The 18,136-nt window shown below is 42.6% G+C and overlaps 1 protein-coding gene across 2 annotated transcripts in view; it reads left to right on the forward strand.

The window, feature by feature from the left end:
- LOC106584141 (carboxyl-terminal PDZ ligand of neuronal nitric oxide synthase protein) overlaps window positions 1-18,136 on the forward strand; it is a 241,671-nt gene that overhangs the window by 133,043 nt on the left and 90,492 nt on the right. For both annotated transcript variants that reach the window (XM_014169058.2, XM_014169057.2), the window contains exons 4-5: window positions 1,732-1,790; window positions 17,102-17,210. In XM_014169058.2, the coding sequence (XP_014024533.1) occupies window positions 1,732-1,790; window positions 17,102-17,210 (168 nt within the window). The remainder of the gene's footprint in view (window positions 1-1,731; window positions 1,791-17,101; window positions 17,211-18,136) is intronic.

The following is an 18,136-nucleotide window of genomic DNA, read 5'->3' on the forward strand; positions in this document are numbered from 1 at the left end:
TTCCAGTGCAGATGTCACAGGTGTCGTAGGGATTAGACCAAAATGCAGCGGGAATGTGTATACTCATCTTCTTTTATTCGGCAGAAAGAAGGAAAACCAAAACAAAAGTATACAAAAATAACGACGATAACAGTCTTGTCATGCACACAGCTAAACAAAAAAACAACTACCCACAAATCCCATAGAAAAAACACCCCTCTTAAATAGGACCTTCAATTAGAAGCAACTAGGAGCAGCTGCTTCCAATTGAAGGTCAACCCAACAAACACCACATAGAAATAGACATACTAGAACTAACATAGAAATAGACTAACAAGAACATAACCCAACAAACCCCGAACCACTCTAAAGAAACACCCCTCTTAAAAATGAACATAGCCCAACAAACCCCGAAACACTCTAAACAAACACCCCCTGCCACGTCCTGACCAAACTACAATAACAAATAACCCCTTATACTGGTCAGGACGTGACAGCAGAATGGATTACCCTTTAGAGTCCACACAGACCAAGGCCCTTACCTTTATATGGGACCCATCTTATGGAGGAAAATGAGAACAGAGAGAGGAGGAAGGAGGGAAAAAGAAAGGAGGAAAGAATATAGAAGGAAGAGAAAGGGAATAGAGAGAGGAGGAAGGGCGGAGTAGAGGAAGTGACCACTAGACCGTGAAGGATAATTGCCCTCGATAACCCCTGTGGAAAAAAGAGAGAGAAGCGCCTCACACTCTGGTGAGACCCTCTAAGCAGACAGTAAGTGCCTCTGCCAGACCCAGAAGCTCTGGTTGTATTATTCTAAACAGCTGGAGTCAACTGGTGTTTGTATTGTTATTATGAGCTGTACAGTGAATGAAAGGTATTGTGGTTTGAATGGGGCTCCAATGGGTTGTGTCTGCTTTGTCTCTCAGCCTGCTCTCTGGCCAGGGATGAAATGTCAACTCGTCCAGACACTGCCTCATTTAATTCTCACAGAATGGAGGGATGAAAATAGAAATGTTTGAGTGGAAATAGTGTGTTGATGGTGAAATTAAAATCAAATGGAGAAATAATTCCAATCGCTCTCCTTTTGACATGTATATTATCTCAGTAAACTGGGATGAAGCCCAGTATAGAGAGAAATAAAGAGAATGAGAAAGAGAGAGCTAGAATGACAGAAAGACAGAGAGAGATAATGAGAGAGAACGAGAGCGAGAGAAAGCTAGGGAAAGTGAGAGAAAGAGTGCAAGTGAGAGGAAGAGAGAGACTGAAAGAATGAGAGAAAGAGCTTGAGAGAGCAAACGAAAAAGAAGCGGCCAAAGAGAACAACTGGTGAGTAAGAAAGATAGGAAGAGAGGGAGCGAAGAAGATGAGAGAGACCGAAAGAGACAGAGAGAGCAGAATATCTAAATGGAACATCACAGCTAGATAACTGCTGTATTCACCTTGTGGATTGTGGATCGATTGGCTCAGTATAATCAATATCTCCAGTCCTTGAGCCCAACATCCAGCCCAGCAAGGTCAAAGTTAATTACCATGGCAATCCGAGACACCATGTTAAATTACAGTAGTGGTAGTTAGTGGCGACAGCCTCATTTTAAAGTGTCTGATCTAGGCGTAAAGGTACCTCACAGAGGACCTGACCTCCTCTCACTCCGCCTTAGCCTCTCTCACACACTTCCCTAACACACACAAACCCTTGGCTGACTCTCTTCCACACACTCCTCACTAAACCAGTGTTATTCTGTCTTTCCACAGAAGAAGGAGTGGACGTGGGATGAGAGTAAGATGATGGTAATGCAGGATCCCATTTACAGGTAAGACTTCACTCTTCAACACCATCTTACAGCAGTACGTTTGTCCCAACAGAGGGCTTGCCAGGTCAAGGTGGGGCCTAGGTGATTGCTATGCTGACAGCTAGTGTCGTAACTAGGGCTGTTGTGGTGACCGTATTACCACCACACCGGCGGTCACGAGTCATGAATGCAGTCAAATTCCACATGACCTTTAGTCACGGTAATTGGACTTCTCCAAGCTCTGATGCTGCTGCTGGTCATTAGCATGCTACCAAACTTGATAACTGCCTGGTACTCAGCACTCTATTGTCCCTCTAATCACTCTGACATCAATGCAAATATTTTTGAAAATCGAATCAAACACTTCATGAGAGCCAATGAGCTCATGTTGAGCAACATTTCTACAGGCTATGTAATTGTGGGAGAAAACAGAGTTAAGGCCACTAATAAAAATATGATGATCCCATCAGCTTTCTATAGGCTAGGCCTACAATATTTATTTCTCAACTTTCCTAATATTAATCACATTGCTCCACTTTACAACAGGAGTATAGCCTACCTGGCTGGCATGAAATAAACCACGGGGAAAAGCGTCCTCCATTCTCTATTTAAGTGCATAGATTTGGTATTTGGTATTTTATTAGGATCCCCATTAGCTGTTGCAAAAGCAGCAGCTACTCTTCCTGGGGTCCACAGAAAACATGAAACATAATACAGAATTACATAATACAGAACATCAATAGACAAGAACAGCACAAAGACAGAACTACATAAAAATAAATAAAAGGCACACGTAGCCTTCATATCAATGCATAAACACAAACTATCTTGGTCAAATAGGGGAGAGGCGTTGTGCCGCGAGGTGATGCTTTATCTGTTTTTTGAAACCAGGTTTGCTGTTTATTTCAGCAATATGAGATGGAAGGAAGTTCCATGCAATTAGGGCTATATATAATACTGTACGCTTTCTTGAATATGTTCTGGATTTGGGGACTATGAAAAGACCCCTTGTGGCATGTCTGGTGGGATAAGTGTGCAAGAGCTGTGTGTAAGTTGACTATGCAAACAATTTGGGATTTTCAACACATGAATGTTTCTTATTAAAATAAGAAGTGATGCAGTCAGTCTCTCCTCAACTCTTAGCCAAGAGAGACTGGCATGCATAGTATTTATACCAGCCCTCTGATTACAATTAAGAGCAAAACATGCCGCTTTGTTCTGGGCTAGATGCAGCTTAACTAGGTCTTTCCTTGCAGCACTGGACCACACGACTGGACACTAATCAAGATTAGGCAAAACTAGAGCCGGCAGAACTTGCTTTTTGGAGTGTGGTGTCAACAAATTACATGTATTTTTCCGGCTGCCCGTTTCGATACAGGTGCATGATAATGGTCCATTCTGAATTAAAACAAATGTCACACTTACAGTTCCAGTCAAAAGTTTGGACACACCTACTAATTCCAAGGTTTTTCTTTATTTTTACTATTTTCTACATTGTAGAATAATAGCGAACACATCAAAACTATGAAATAACACATATGGAATCATGTAGTAAGCAAAAAAGTGTACCCCAATACCCCATAATTACAAAGTAAAAACAGAAATACCTAATTTGCATAAGTATTCGGACTCGAAATTGAGCTCATCCTGTTTCCATTGATCATCCTTGAGATGTTTCTACAACTTGATTGGAGTCCACCTGTGGTAAATTAAATTGATTGGACATGATTTGGAAAGGCACACACCTGTCTATATAAGGTCCCACTGTTGAAAGTGCATGTCAGAGCAAAACCTAAGTCATGAGGTCGAAGAAATTGTCCGTAGAGCTCCGAGACAGGCTTGTGTCGAGGCACAGATCTGGGAAAAGACACCAAAAAATGTCTGCAGCATTGAAGGTCCCCAAGAACACAGTGGCCTCCATCATTATTAAATTGAAGAAGTTTGGAACCACCAAGACTCTTCCTAGAGCTGTCCACCCTGCCAAACTGAGAAATCGGGGGAGAAGGGCCTTGGTCAGGGAGGTGACCAAGAACCCGATGGTCACTCTGACAGAGCTCCAGAGTTCCTCTTTGAAGATGGGAGAAAGGCCTTTATGGTAGAGTGGCCGGACAGAAGCCACTCCTCAGTAAAAGGAAAATGACAGCCCGCTTGGAGTTTGCCAAAAGACATCTAAAAGGACTCTCAGACCATGAGAAACAAGATTATCTGATCTGATGAAACCAAGATTGAACTCTTTGGCCTGAATGCCAAGCGTCAAGTCTGGAGGAAACCTTGCACCACCCCTACGGTGAATCATGGTAGTGGCAGCATCATGCTGTGGGGATGGTTTTCAGTGGCAGGGACTGGGAGGCTAGTCAGGATCGAGGGAAAGATGAACGGAGCAAAGTACAGAGAGATCCTTGATGAAAAACTGCTCCAGAGTGCTCAGGACCTCAGACTGGGGCCAAGGTTCACCTTCCAACAGGACAACGACCCTAAACACAGAGCCAAGACAACGCTGGCTTCAGGACAAGTCTCTGAATGTCCTTGAGTGGCCAAGCCAAAGCCCGGACTTGAACCTGATCGAACATTTCTGGTGGGACCAAAAATAGCTGTGCAGCGACGTTCCCCATCCAACCTGACAGAGCTGGAGAAGATCTGCAGAGAAGAATGGGATAAACTCCCCAAATAAAGGTGTGCCAAGCTTGTAGCGTCATGCCCAAGAAGATTTGAGGCTGTAATCGCTGCCAAAGGTGCTTCAACAAGGTACTGAGTAAAGAGTCTGACTACTTATGGAAATGTGATATTTCTGTATTTATTTTTAATACATTTGCAAACATTTCTAAACACCTGTTTTTGCTTTGTGATTATGTGGTATTGTGTATAGATTGATGAGGAAAAAACACAATATAATCCATTTTAGAATAAGGCTGTAACGTAACAAAATGTTATGGTATATTTTGTGTTTATGTTGTGTTTATGTTAATTAACGGTCAATTAGTTATTTGCTTGACTATCACCGGCTGACAAAATGTCATGACTGCCACAGCCCTATGCCTGCTTACACAGAAGATGTCATACACTGTATTTAAAACAAAGACACAGGAAATGAAAGGAGCCATCCACACCTACAATAAAACTATCACGTTGTCCTTTGTCTAATGTATTCAGACCCCTTGACAAAATGTGAAAAAAAGTCAAGGGGTCTAAATACTTTCCGAATGCACTGCATTACATGGATTTATTATGCTTTTTAAAATGTAGATGTTCCAAAGGTCTGCATCAGTGGAAGCCTCAGATCTCCTGGAAGCCAGGAGATGCTAAATGTGTTTATGTTAATTAACGGTCAATTACTGTGAGACCGGCAGTTATTTTCTTGACAACCGCCGGCTGGCAAAATGTCATGACTGCCACAGCCCTATCCCTGCTTACACAGATGATATCATACACTGTATTTAAAACAAAGACACAGGAAATGAAAGGAGCTATCCACACCTACAATAAAATCACATTGTCCTTTGTCTAATGCAGTGGTGTAAAGTACTTAAGTAAAAATACTTTAAAGTACTACTTAAGTAATGTTTTGGGGTATCTGTACTTTACTATTTATATTTTTGACAACTTTTACTTTTACTCCACTACATTCTTAAAGAAAATAATGTAATTTTTACTCCTTACATTTTCCCTGACACCCAAAATTACTCGTTATGTTTTGAATGCTTAGCAGGATAGGACAATTGTCTAATTCATGCACTTATCAAGAGAACATCCCCGGTCATCCCTACTGCCTCTGATCTGGCAGACTCACTAAACACAAATGCTTCGTTTGTAAATTATGTCTGACTGTTGAAGTGGGCCCCTGGCTATCCGTAAATGGAAAAAAAACAAGAAAATCGTGCCGTCTGGGTTGCTTAATATAAGGAATCTGAAATGATTTATACTTTTACTTTTGATACTTAAGTATATTTAAAACAAAAAACTTTCACTATTACTTGAGTCATTTTCTTTTTAAGGTATCTTTACTTTTATTTGGGTACTTTTCCCACCACTGGTCTAATGTCAAAGGGATAAATATTTACAGTGTAGTAATCTCTGATTTAGTACAGATCAGGGGTAGAACAAAAGCCTCCACACCCGAACTAACTAGGAGAGGTTTTGCTACCCCTGTGACTCAAAGACTTTGTGAAGGAGACTGTTGTAGGAAGTTCTAGTGACCTTGTCGGAAGTTCCTCTGTGTGTTGCGGCAGCCAGCAATCCTCTTGGCAGCAGGGTGTGGGTGTGTGTGTCTTTCAGCACTGGGATAATGAGAGGCTGTGGTATTAGTCCAAATCACAGGATTACCTCTGAGGAAATGGACCAGTCCCTACCTTTTATTTGGAGACTAGAGAGAGAGAGAGAGAGAGAGAGAGCGAGTGTGTGTGTGTGTGTGTGTGTGTGTGTGTGTGTGTGTGTGTGTGTGTGTGTGTGTGTGTGTGTGTGTGTGTGTGTGTGTGTGTGTGTGTGTGTGTGTGTGTGTGTGTGTGTGTGTGTGTGTCATAACTGCAGAGTAGGGACTCAAGTTCTGCTGAGGTCAAGGTTGCCAGGCAGCAGTTTCAGGCCCCTGAACAAATACACACGCACGCGCACACACACACACACACACACAGCGTGCAGGGATTTGGAGGCTCAGACAGATTTGATGAGAAATTTGAGAAATACAGTGCAGTGTCTGAAGTATTAATCACTAATACACACACACACAGTCTGTAAAACCAATTGAGGGTGCATGCTAAAGCCAGCGAGGAACAGTTGTAGGAACAGTTGTAGGAACAGTTGTAGGAACAGTAAATCAGTGTTTAGAATACTACTGGTGGCTCTGTCGTGACACTGGGCTATGACAGGAGAGGACTACAGACAAACTATCTAGTTACAACCCCCTGATTTATCTGTGAAAATAGAGCTCTTTGACTATGCACACCAGTGGTGGGTTTTCGCTTGAAAGAAATATGCGTATTGTGAGAGAGAAAAAAACAGACCTACTGTGGTGGTGGATCTTTGATGTTAAGGGGCTATTTTGCTTCCACTGTTTAAGGGAAAGGGGGATACCTAGTCAGTTGTACAACTGAAATGTGTCTTCCGCATTTAACCCAACCCCTCTGAGTCAGAGAGGTGCAGGGGGCTGCCTTAAATCGACATCCACGTCTTTGGCACCCAGGGAACAGTGGGAACTGCCTTGCTCAGGGGCAGAACGATAGATTTTTACCTTGTCAGCTCAAAGATTTGACCCAACAACCTTTCGGTTACTGGCCCACCGCTCTAACCACTAGGCTACCTGCCGCCCCAACTGTTCTTTGTTAAGGTCAACGGCCAGTGCCAGGACATTTCAGCCAAAAACCTGGTTGCCCATGCCAGGAAGCTGAAACTTGACTGCAAGTGGATATTCCAGCAGGACAATAACCGCAAGTACACATCACAATCCACAAAGAAATGGTTAATTGACCACAAAAATCTACATTTTGCAATGGGTTTTTGGAGCCTCACCCTCCCCATGCCGGTGTCATCAATTCCGAGCCCCACCCAATACCGACATCAGGACAGATTTATATCCGCAACCCAATCCACTCGTTCAGAGAGCCGAACCGTGGCCCGGCAAATAACATCAATTTATTTAATTGTTTTTATGGTCCCAGAGTAGGCCTAGTAGGTTATTATTCCCCTCCCTGAATCAATTAATTTGTCTGCATGTCTATTCAATATTTGGAGAAAATGAAACCATGCAATACATTTTCAACGATACTTTCATAATGAGATGCGGCATATCAACAACTCAAATCGTTCTGAAAAAAAAGACCTAATTAGCCTTCTTAACTAATGAAAGCCTATGCAACACAACAAGCACCTGGGTTTGTAAAAAAAAAAGACAATTATTTTGATTTAAAAGATTTTTGACCCACAATATAAGTGTTCTGAACCGTAAGTTGACCCACGGTTTGAAATAATGTTTTCATTCCAAACGAAAGCAGATTTTTTTTAAGGCCAACTGCGGGGAACCACCGATATCCGGCCCAATGCAGGACTCTACATCAGATATGTATTTGCTAGCAGCTAGCACAGCCTGCCTCAGGGCTACAGAGGAGAGCAGAGTGGGGGGTACTTCATGCTTGAATTTCTATCTCTGTCAGGAAGATTGAAGCTGCAAGCTGTTTTAGAATGTATAAATTGTTTGTTCTCCTGTTGTTAAGTAGTAGGTGTGTGTGTGTGTGCGTGCGTGTGTGTGTGTGTGTGTGTATGTGTGCGTGCGTGCGTGCGTCAGAAGCACAGAGTGGGGGCTCAAGTTCTGGCGCGTGTGTGCGTGCATGCGTGTCCTCATGTACCTCTCCGCATGGAGATATCTGCCAATTCCTCCTCAGCAATTACACTGACAAAAGGTCGGTCACACAGCAAGCATACAAAGTCAAAATGATGATTAGTGATACAGTAACCTCAGCTCTGCTGACCAGCTACTCTGCTATTTGGCATCTTTAGGCATCTATCTATGATATGGCTGGACATGGGCCAGAGGTACTGACCACTAAGTAGATCCTACACTACCCTATAGAATGCTACACACACACTTTCTCTCTGAGAGGCTGCCCTTGGAAGTGTGGAGGCTCAGGCATGCACTTACAAACACTCTATAGCAGAAGGAAAGTAACAGAGTGTTTGTGATTGGTTGGTAGCGTTCCCTGCATCAGGGACAAACAGCAACAGCAGGGTGTTCTACTTATGCAGCCGATGTCCGAGAGCAGTCTGGTGAATCAACACGCTGATGAAGACTAGAGGAACTCTGCAGACTGACTGAATGTTTGTTTTACATCACATGCAGGGAAGGCACTACTGTATACACACACTCGCCCGCAAACATCACACACACACACACACACACACACACACACACACACACACACACACACACACACACACACACACACACACACACACACACACACGCACACACACACTCGCAAACAACTCTCACACACACACACACACACACACACTCATGGGCATGGGCATGGACAAACACATGTACTCAGAGAGAAACATGCACAATTTGTAGACATCGTCAACAGGGGCAGGATATACAGTATATTTCTAAAACTCACTATGGCTTCCAGGAAATAGCCATCATCATCTGTCAGTCCTCTGACACACAGGTTTATATTTCATCCTGAGCTCCTGGACTTCATTCTCTTCTCTTCAAAACATTTTAAAAGCATTTGTCAAATATGTCAGCTGGTGTCATTATTTTATTTTATGGCTTTCTTTGTCTTCATAGCTTCACTCTCTTTCTTTGTATCTTTCTCTCTCTGTAGATATGTGTGTGTGTGTGTGTGTGTGTGTGTGTGTGTGTGTGTGTGTGTGTGTGTGTGTGTGTGTGTGTGTGTGTGTGTGTGTGTGTGTGTGTGTGTGTGTGTGTGTGTGTGTGTGTGTGTGTGTTTCTTATTATATTTTCCTAATAGAGTAATTACTTTCAGATTAGCAGAGAGGAAGTGAAGGAGCTGGCACAGATTAATTCCCAGTGTGCATTGCCAGAAGCCTGCTAACATGGCTTTCCACTGGGTTACAGAAAACACACACACACACACACACACACACACACACACACACACGCGGTTTTGTTATTGTATTTGTGGGGTTACCACACCCTGATAACAGAATTAAAGGGGTGGGTGGGGCAGTGTAGATAAATACCTTTGATCAAGCTTTGGTTATTGTTCCACACTTTCTCACTAACCCTAGTCTATTGCAGTGACATACCGGAACCAGCGTGTGACGAGTAATCAGATACAGTAAGTTGTTTACAACAAAAGTACATATTTCAGCGCTAGGCATGTTTCAAAAGAAGTGAACATTCCACAAACAGTGGGTGTCATAAGTATTCACCCCGCTTGGATTTTTTAAATATTTTTATGCGCTACAAAGTGAGATTGAAATGGATATAATTGATCTTTTTGTCAGTGATCTACACAAAATACTTCATAATGTCAAAGTTACAATAAAATTATACAATTGTTTACAAATGAATACAAATTAAAGAACTAAAATATAGTCGTTGCATAAGTATTCACCCCCTTTGTTTAGGCAAACCTAAATAAGTTCAGGAGTAAAATTTGGCTTAAGAAATCACATAATAAGTTACATGGACTCACTCTGTGCACTAAATGTTTTTATGGGCCTAATAGTAAAGACATTTAATTTAAAGGTAACATGTTTTTTATTACCTTTTAATTTGGCATGAACACAACCAGTCATGGATGTTTTCATCTTATTGTCAAACAAATCACTTCAAAAAGTAGGTTACCTGAGCATGTAAGGGGGGACTTACAGTTGGTAGAGCATGGTGTTTGCAATGCCAGCATGGTGTGTGCAACGCCAGGGTTGTGGGTTCGATTCCCAGGGGGGGCCAGTACAAAAAAAATACAAAAATAAAATGCATGAAATGTATGCAATCACTACTGTAAGTCGCTCTGGATAAGAGTGTCTGCTAAATGACTAAAATGTAAAATGACTCATGGCTCATTAGTAAGAAGGGCAGTGATTGGTTGATGGCTAACAATAACAAATCAGACATTGAATATCTCTTTAAGCCTGGTCAGGTTAATAATTATGCTGTGGATGATGTATTAAACCACACAGACACAACAAATATACAGTTGTCCTTCTGAACTGAGCTGCAGGACAGGAAGGAAACTGCTCAGAGATGTCACCATGAGGCCATTGGGGACTTTAAGGAATACACTTTTTGGCCTAAATGCAAAGCCTTATGTTTGGGGCAAATCTAACACAACACAGAAAAAAACCTCCTTCATTCTGCTTTACACCAGACAATACCTTACAACACAAAGCCAAATCTACACTGGGGTTGCTTACCAAGAAGACAATGAATGTTCCTGAGTGGCCAAGTTACAGTTTAGACTTAAATCTGCTTGGCTAGCCATGACCCCCAACACCTTGAGAGGTTGAATACATTTTTAAAGAATAACGGTCAAATATTGCACAATCCAGATGTGCAAGGCTAACCCAAGAAGTCTCACAGCTGTAATCACTACCAACGTTTTTATTTATTGAATGTATTACTTGTATTGACTCAAGGGGGTGAATTTTTTTTTTTCATTTTCCATTTTTCATAAATTTGTAAGAAATGTCAAAATGTTTTCCACTGTGACATTACAGAGTATTCTGTGTAGATGGTTGCCAAAAATTACAATTAAATCCATTTTAATTTCACTTTGTAACACAATAAAATGTGAAAAAAATCCAAGGGGGTTGAATACTTACGATACCAACCGTGTTCGCGTTTATACATTATAAGCGTCCAGAGATGAAAGGTAAACAAACTGACACTTTTCACAGAGGCGTTTCCTGAAATGAGATGGATGTGTGTATGTGTGTGTGTACAGGATGCTCCAGTGATCTTAATGCCACCATGATTATTTAATCAAGATAATCTCACCGTGTAATCTTGCTTAGACAAACAAACTGTTTGCTTTATTTATATACACTCTCTCTCATATCACAGCTCAGAGCCCTACAGTACAGTACTGTATCTCTTCACTGACAGGGTAAATCACCCAGACTCTCACCTCCTAGGGACCACAGATGGTGTAAGCCAATAATGGAGGGTGTTAACAGTGTACTCTAGTAACACCGTCAGTAAGTGGTAGCTATTGGCAGACATATATTCTAGTATTATAATAGATTATAGTATGGGACCATATACAAAAGTTGTTGAGAAAAATCTTATTTTAAGTGTCAATTTGGAGCACGTACAGAGAGCTGTGAAATATGGATGTGATTATATCTGAAAATCCCTGAAACAGATAAACCCTAAAAATGCCACTAGTCCATGGAACCTTAACAGCCCAGTTTTACTTACCTAACATAATTTATGGTATCTCTGTTACACAGAATGGAATAGCCACAGAACATATATCAGCTTTGTCAGTGCCTCTGCACCAACAAGTTGTTTAGTACAGTTTTTTTTCTCTCTCTCTCCCGCTCTCTCTATCAATTTAAGGGGCTTTATTGGCATGGTAAACAAAGCAAGTGAAATAGATAATAAACAAAATAGAAATAAAAAATGAACAGTAAACATTACACTTCCAAAAGTTCCAAAAGAATAAAGATATTTCAAATGTCATATTATGTCAATATACATTCTCTCTCTCTCTCTCTCTCTCTCTCTCTCTCTCTCTCTCTCTCTCTCTCTCTCTCTCTCTCTCTCTCTCTCTCTCGCATAAGCAGAGCTCCATGGATGACCTTGGAGTCACTCTCAAAGCTCTGATCACATTCTACAGCGAGCAAGCCAGTCTCATCTACAGAAGCTGGTATGGGGTTTGGGACTAGAGGCTTGGGGATCTCATGTGTGCCACACAAGCCCTTTGCTCTTTATCTGATCTTCTTACTTCTTTATCTGGCTTTTTTACTCACTGGAGATCACAGACAGACAGACAGACAGACAGACAGACAGACAGACAGACAGACAGACAGACAGACAGACAGACAGACAGACAGACAGACAGACAGACAGACAGACAGACAGACAGACAGACAGACAGACAGACAGACAGACAGACAGACAGACAGACAGACATGTGGTTGAGTTGCAGGAGAAAAAAAGAGCTCCACACATTTTTTTATTTTTATAAAAAAAATAAAAAATATTGAACCTTTATTTAACTAGGCAAGCTCCACACATACACCAACACACACAGAAAACACACACACGATTTACCGTAAGTTGTTGCGCTTTGTGCGATCTCTATGGCACATGTGACCTTCATCTGATATCAGTCAATGTGAGGAGAGATTTGAGACACCTGAGAATAGCTATGTAATAGGATATGATAAGGTCTATGGGGGAAGGGGGCTTTGATTTGCTGGACCAAAAGCCTAAAACAGACCAACCCTGGGCTATGCAGTGTTATGTGTACTACAAGCAGTCCTCTCTATGACATGGCATTACTCTACTAACATCTCCATATTGTGTGAGCATGTGTTTGTCTCCCAGGGGATGAATTAGTGCAGTGTGTCATCTGGTGGGGAGGTTTGTCTTTGTTGTTGCTTAATGGAATAGGATGCATTTCTCTGTTGACCACCATCATTGAGCTGTTATTCTGCTCAATATAACCTTCCACACACACACCCACATTGTAATTGTTATCCCCATGAAGTGTATTGAGTCATTATCAGCTCATTCCAGCTCTGACAGGATACAGTATAAACCTCAACACAAGCTGCTAGTCAATTAGGCATGGGGGGCTGTATTGTACACACACATCACCGCTGGCTCCGTCTCTTCAGAGTGAAGGACAGCAAACAGAGGAGGATGATAGAGATGAGTTCTTGCAGTGTATGTTTATCTCTGGGTTTGTCTGTGTTTGACACGGAGATGGAGTAGTGTGAGAGCAGTTCTGTGCTACACACTCGCTCTCTCCCTCACTCCTGTCGCGTCCATCTGTCTACAGGGGTCACTTAACTGGCTGGGAGGACAGGAAGAGTGGAAAGGATGAACCCAGGTCTCATTAGATCTGTCACAGAGAAGTGGAGAAGAGGACAGGAGGAGCAGTGGGGGAGGGCTGTTAATTTGAGACTTAATATTGAGATTCCCCCTGGTCTTCATCCTCCTATCTCTATCACACACTCTCTCTGTCTCCTTCCTCTTCCTCTGAAACCTCCTCCTGCCTCCCTCCCTCCCTCAAGAGCCTCTTCTCTCTCTCTACGTGTGTGTGTGTGTGTGTGTGTGTGTGTGTGTGTGTGTGTGTGTGTGTGTGTGTGTGTGTGTGTGTGTGTGTGTGTGTGTGTGTGTGTGTGTGTGTGTGTGATTGCGTGCGTGCGTGCGTGCGTGCATGAGTGTGTGTGCGTGCGTGCGTATGTGTGTCTGTGTGTGTATAAAAAAAATATCTTCTGTACAGGTCAGAGTGATCACAACAAAGCAGGCCTTAAGAGCAGATATTCATAGCACAAATCGTACGCAGACAAACAAAAACAAGCAGATATTCATAGCCATTCTACACTAAGAGCATAAGTTTAAAAACAGATATTCTTAGGTGTTTTAAAGTAAGAGCACTACAGTAGTTTATGCTCCACTGCCAGCGTATGGAGTCAGACTGTGGGCTGACACTATTGGACTCCACCACCAGATGTGAAACGTATTTACATTCACATGTTATCTTGACCAAAACCGCCATTTTTAACTTTAGTTCACATCCATCTTTCATCATGTTCTCCTACACTTTAGATATTTTAACCAACTATGTAGTAAAAGTTCACTTGAATCTTTTATGATTAGATGTTATGCTTTTCCAGAGGATAAGAACAGGTTAAAGCAGGTTGTAATATCCTGTCTGTAAGAGATTGTGAAGGCCTCACAGTGTGGTCTGTCTGTGGTTATAGTCATATCCTGTAATGAATGCTAAGAGATCATGATGCTGATATGCTGTATGTTGGCTGCCATCTCTCCTCTGCTGTTTGCGCTAATTACAGTCGAATCTGTCTGGACACACACACACACAAACACACACACACACACACACACACACACACACACACACACACACACACACACACACACACACACACACACACACACACACACACACACACACACACACACACACACACACACACACACACACACACACACACACTCACACTCACACAAACACACATACAGCTCTATCTGGCAGGATAGAGGGGAAAATATTGAAACAATTTGGTTACTATAAGTTACTGTATCTCTCTTTCTCTCAGAGCGTGTGTGTGTGTGTGTGTGTGTGTGTGTGTGTGTGTGTGTGTGTGTGTGTGTGTGTGTGTGTGTGTGTGTGTGTGTGTGTGTGTGTGTGTGTGTGTGTGATGACAGGGTACTGCGGACTGCAGAGCCTCTTAGCAGCTGGCTTATCTGCAGCATATTTCATAGCAGATATAAACAAAGAGTAAACAAAGGCACATCACTAAATCACTGTGACATTATATCACCATATCAACCTGTTCCGCTATTAAAAGTGGTGTGTGTGTGTGTGTGTGTGTGTGTGTGTGTGTGTGTGTGTGTGTGTGTGTGTGTGTGTGTGTGTGTGTGTGTGTGTGTGTGTGTGTGTGTGTGTGTGTGTGTGTGTGTGTGTGTGTGAGAGAGAGGGTATCCAGATTGTCATACCATCCCAGTATATTCAGTGATACTGAACACAACGGGTGATATATTTTTGTTGTTGCAGAACAGACATCCCAGCTTATAAAGTCATACAAGTAACAAAGAAAATACTACTCATAGTTTGCTGCACACACAATATATATATTGGAAAGGAAGGCTCTTGATCCAGGATGGGATTCTCTGCTGTTACCAAGAGAAGCTTGATTTTGCAAGAAGCTAACCAGCCAGATATTTATTAAGTTACCTAGCACACCAAATGCAAAACTGCAGAGCATTTAGCACATTTTATACAGTTAACTTAATAGTTATAAGATATCTAGCTAACAAAAATGTTGTTGTGAATTCCATACTGTAACCACAGTAAATCACCTAGGGTGTGGTATTTACTTTACTGCAGGTGTTTACTTAAAAAGTAGCTACAATGATTCACATTTACATATATATATATAGTTTCAATGATGTTGATGATATTAAAACATCCCATGGCTATTTCCAAATAGCCCTGTGTGTGTGTGTGTGTGTGTGTGTGTGTGTGTGTGTGTGTGTGTGTGTGTGTGTGATCCCGGATAGCTTTGGCTGTCCCGGTCTTTGTGGCACTCTCTGTGCTAATCACCACACCAGGACCTACATCACTGTCGGCATGGTGAGGCATAGTGTAGTGCAGGCAGGGAAATAACAAACTGGAGCCACCAAGAAGTTAGGGGATATCAGCAAGGCCCCTGGCATGACATACACAGTTCTGAAAGGTTGTGTTTAGTTTCTCTCACAGCGGGAGCTGTCCTCTGATTTGTCTGGAAGGGAGTGTATGTGTGTTTGTGTGTGTGTTTGTGTGTTCATGTGTGTGATCATGTGTGTGTGATGTTTTCTACCTCGGGCTCATTGACGTTTAGCATTTAAAGAGCAATTAGGAAAAAAAGCAGAGAACGGGACTGTCTGACTGGGCTGTCGTTGTTGAATCAGACAGATACACTACATGGCCAAAAGTTTGTGGACACCTTCTCGTTGAATATCTCATTCCCAAATCATAGGCATTAATATGGAGTTGGACCTCCCATTGCTGCTATAACAGTCTCCACTCTTCTGGGAAAGCTTTCCACTAGATGTTGGAACTTGCTTCAATTGAGCCACAAGAGTATTAGTGAGGTCAGGCACTGATGTTGGGCGATTAGGCCTGGCTCGCAGTCTGCTTTCCAATTCATCCCAAAGGTGTTCGATGGGGTTGAGGTCAGGGCTCTGTGCAGGTCAGTGAAGTTCTTCCAGACCGATCTCAACAAACCATGTCTGTATGGATCTCGTTTTGTGCACGAGGACATTGTCATGCTGAAACAGGAAAGGGCCTTCCCCAAACTGTTGCCACAATGTTGGAAGCACAGAATCGTCTAGAATGTCATTGTATGCTGTAGCGTTAAGGTTTCCCTTCACTGGAACTAAGGGGCCTAGACCGAACCATGAAAACAGCCTCAGACCATTATTCCTCCTCCACCAAACTTTACAGTTCGCACTATGCATTGCGGCAGGTAGCGTACTCCTGGCATCCGCCAAGCCCAGATTTGTCCGTCGGACTGCCAGATGGTGATGAGTGATTCACCACTTCAGAGGTAGTGAGTGTTGCAACCTAGGACAGACAATTTTTAGCTGTCCTGTTCTGTGAGCTCGTGTGGCCTACCAGACTTTTCCACTTAGACATTTCCACTTCACAATAACAGCACTTACAGTTGACCGGTACAGCTCTAGCAGGGCAGAAATTTGATGAACTGACTTGTTGGAAAGGTGGCATCCAATGACAATGCCACATTGAAAATCACTGAGCTCTTCAGTAAGGCCTTTCTACTGCCAATATTTGTCTATGGAGATTGCTTGGCTGTGTGCTCAGCAACAGGTGTGGATGAAATATCAGGGTTCCACTAATTAGAAAGGGTGTCCACATACTTTTGTATATATAGTGTAAATGTCATTATGTAAGCAGCCTCTAGTCTCAATTCAACACAATTATATTACACTTGTTTGGTATTCTAGTTATTCTATAAAAACTGTGATAGCTAGTTTGTGATTACTCGCTGTCTTCCATTGATGTAAATGGGAGATTTACGTGAGAGGTTGAGTAACACAAACATATTTTAAATTAGGGTTCAGCACTTTGGTAACTTTTGGTTGTTTATCTATTTCCTCTGTTTCTGTCCTGTAGGATCTTCTATGTATCTCATGACTCCCAGGACCTGAAGATCTTCAGCTACATCGCCAGAGATGGACAGAATAACGTCTTCCGCTGTAACGTCTTCAAGTCCAAGAAGAAGGTGAGATAGACACACACTTTATCTCTTTTTGCTCTCTCTCTTTCCTCTCTTGCATGACATGGTTTTCCACAGTACCATTTACATGACTGAGCCATGTCCAGTCATGATTGCTAAATGTACCAAAGAAATTCACACTCCCTCTTTCTCTCCAGCTCTTTATTTGAATTTGTTTTAATTAATGGTTGGAATTGTGAACAATAGCCAAATCAAATATGAAGTCAAATCCAGTCGCCCTATCATATGGTTCACTGCAGCTCAGCGGTTAGTGGGAAGTGGTCAGTGGGGTTGTGTTTCAGGATGGTGGTGTGGTCAGGAGGTGTCCATGCACTCGGCATTTGACGGCCTGAAGACCACTGTGATGTCACCGATAACGTGCTCTGGAAGTTTATTCCATATACAGACAGCAGTTTTAGGAAGTTTCTGTCCAGGGAGCGTGTTCTAGTGACTAGGTGGGTGAGAGCATGGTCTGGCATGGCGGGTAGTGCGGCGTCTGTTATATGTTGGCTGGAGCATAGCTTGCAGGTCCATGGGACAGTGGTGTGAGTGCATTTTGTACGGGGCTATAGCAGCAGCCCTGTACAACCCTCTCACACGCTCCCTCCCCCTATCAACTATGCCGCACGCACACACACACACACACACACACACACACACACACACACACACACACACACACACACACACACACACACACACACACACACACACACACACACACACACACACACACACACTCAAAGCCTTAGTCCTGGGAGATCGGGGAGTGAAATACACTGACATTCACTTGGGCAGCTCTGGCCCGAGGCCATTGAGATGGAAAGCACTTTTCCTGAGCGCGTGTGTAGGTGTGTGTTTGTGTTTGTGTTTGTGTGTGTGTGTGTGTATGGGTGCGCACATGCGTGCCTGCCTGCCTGCCTGCCTGCCTG

Source organism: Salmo salar, chromosome ssa23, assembly GCF_905237065.1.
Source record: "Salmo salar chromosome ssa23, Ssal_v3.1, whole genome shotgun sequence".
Lineage (NCBI taxonomy): Eukaryota > Metazoa > Chordata > Actinopteri > Salmoniformes > Salmonidae > Salmo > Salmo salar.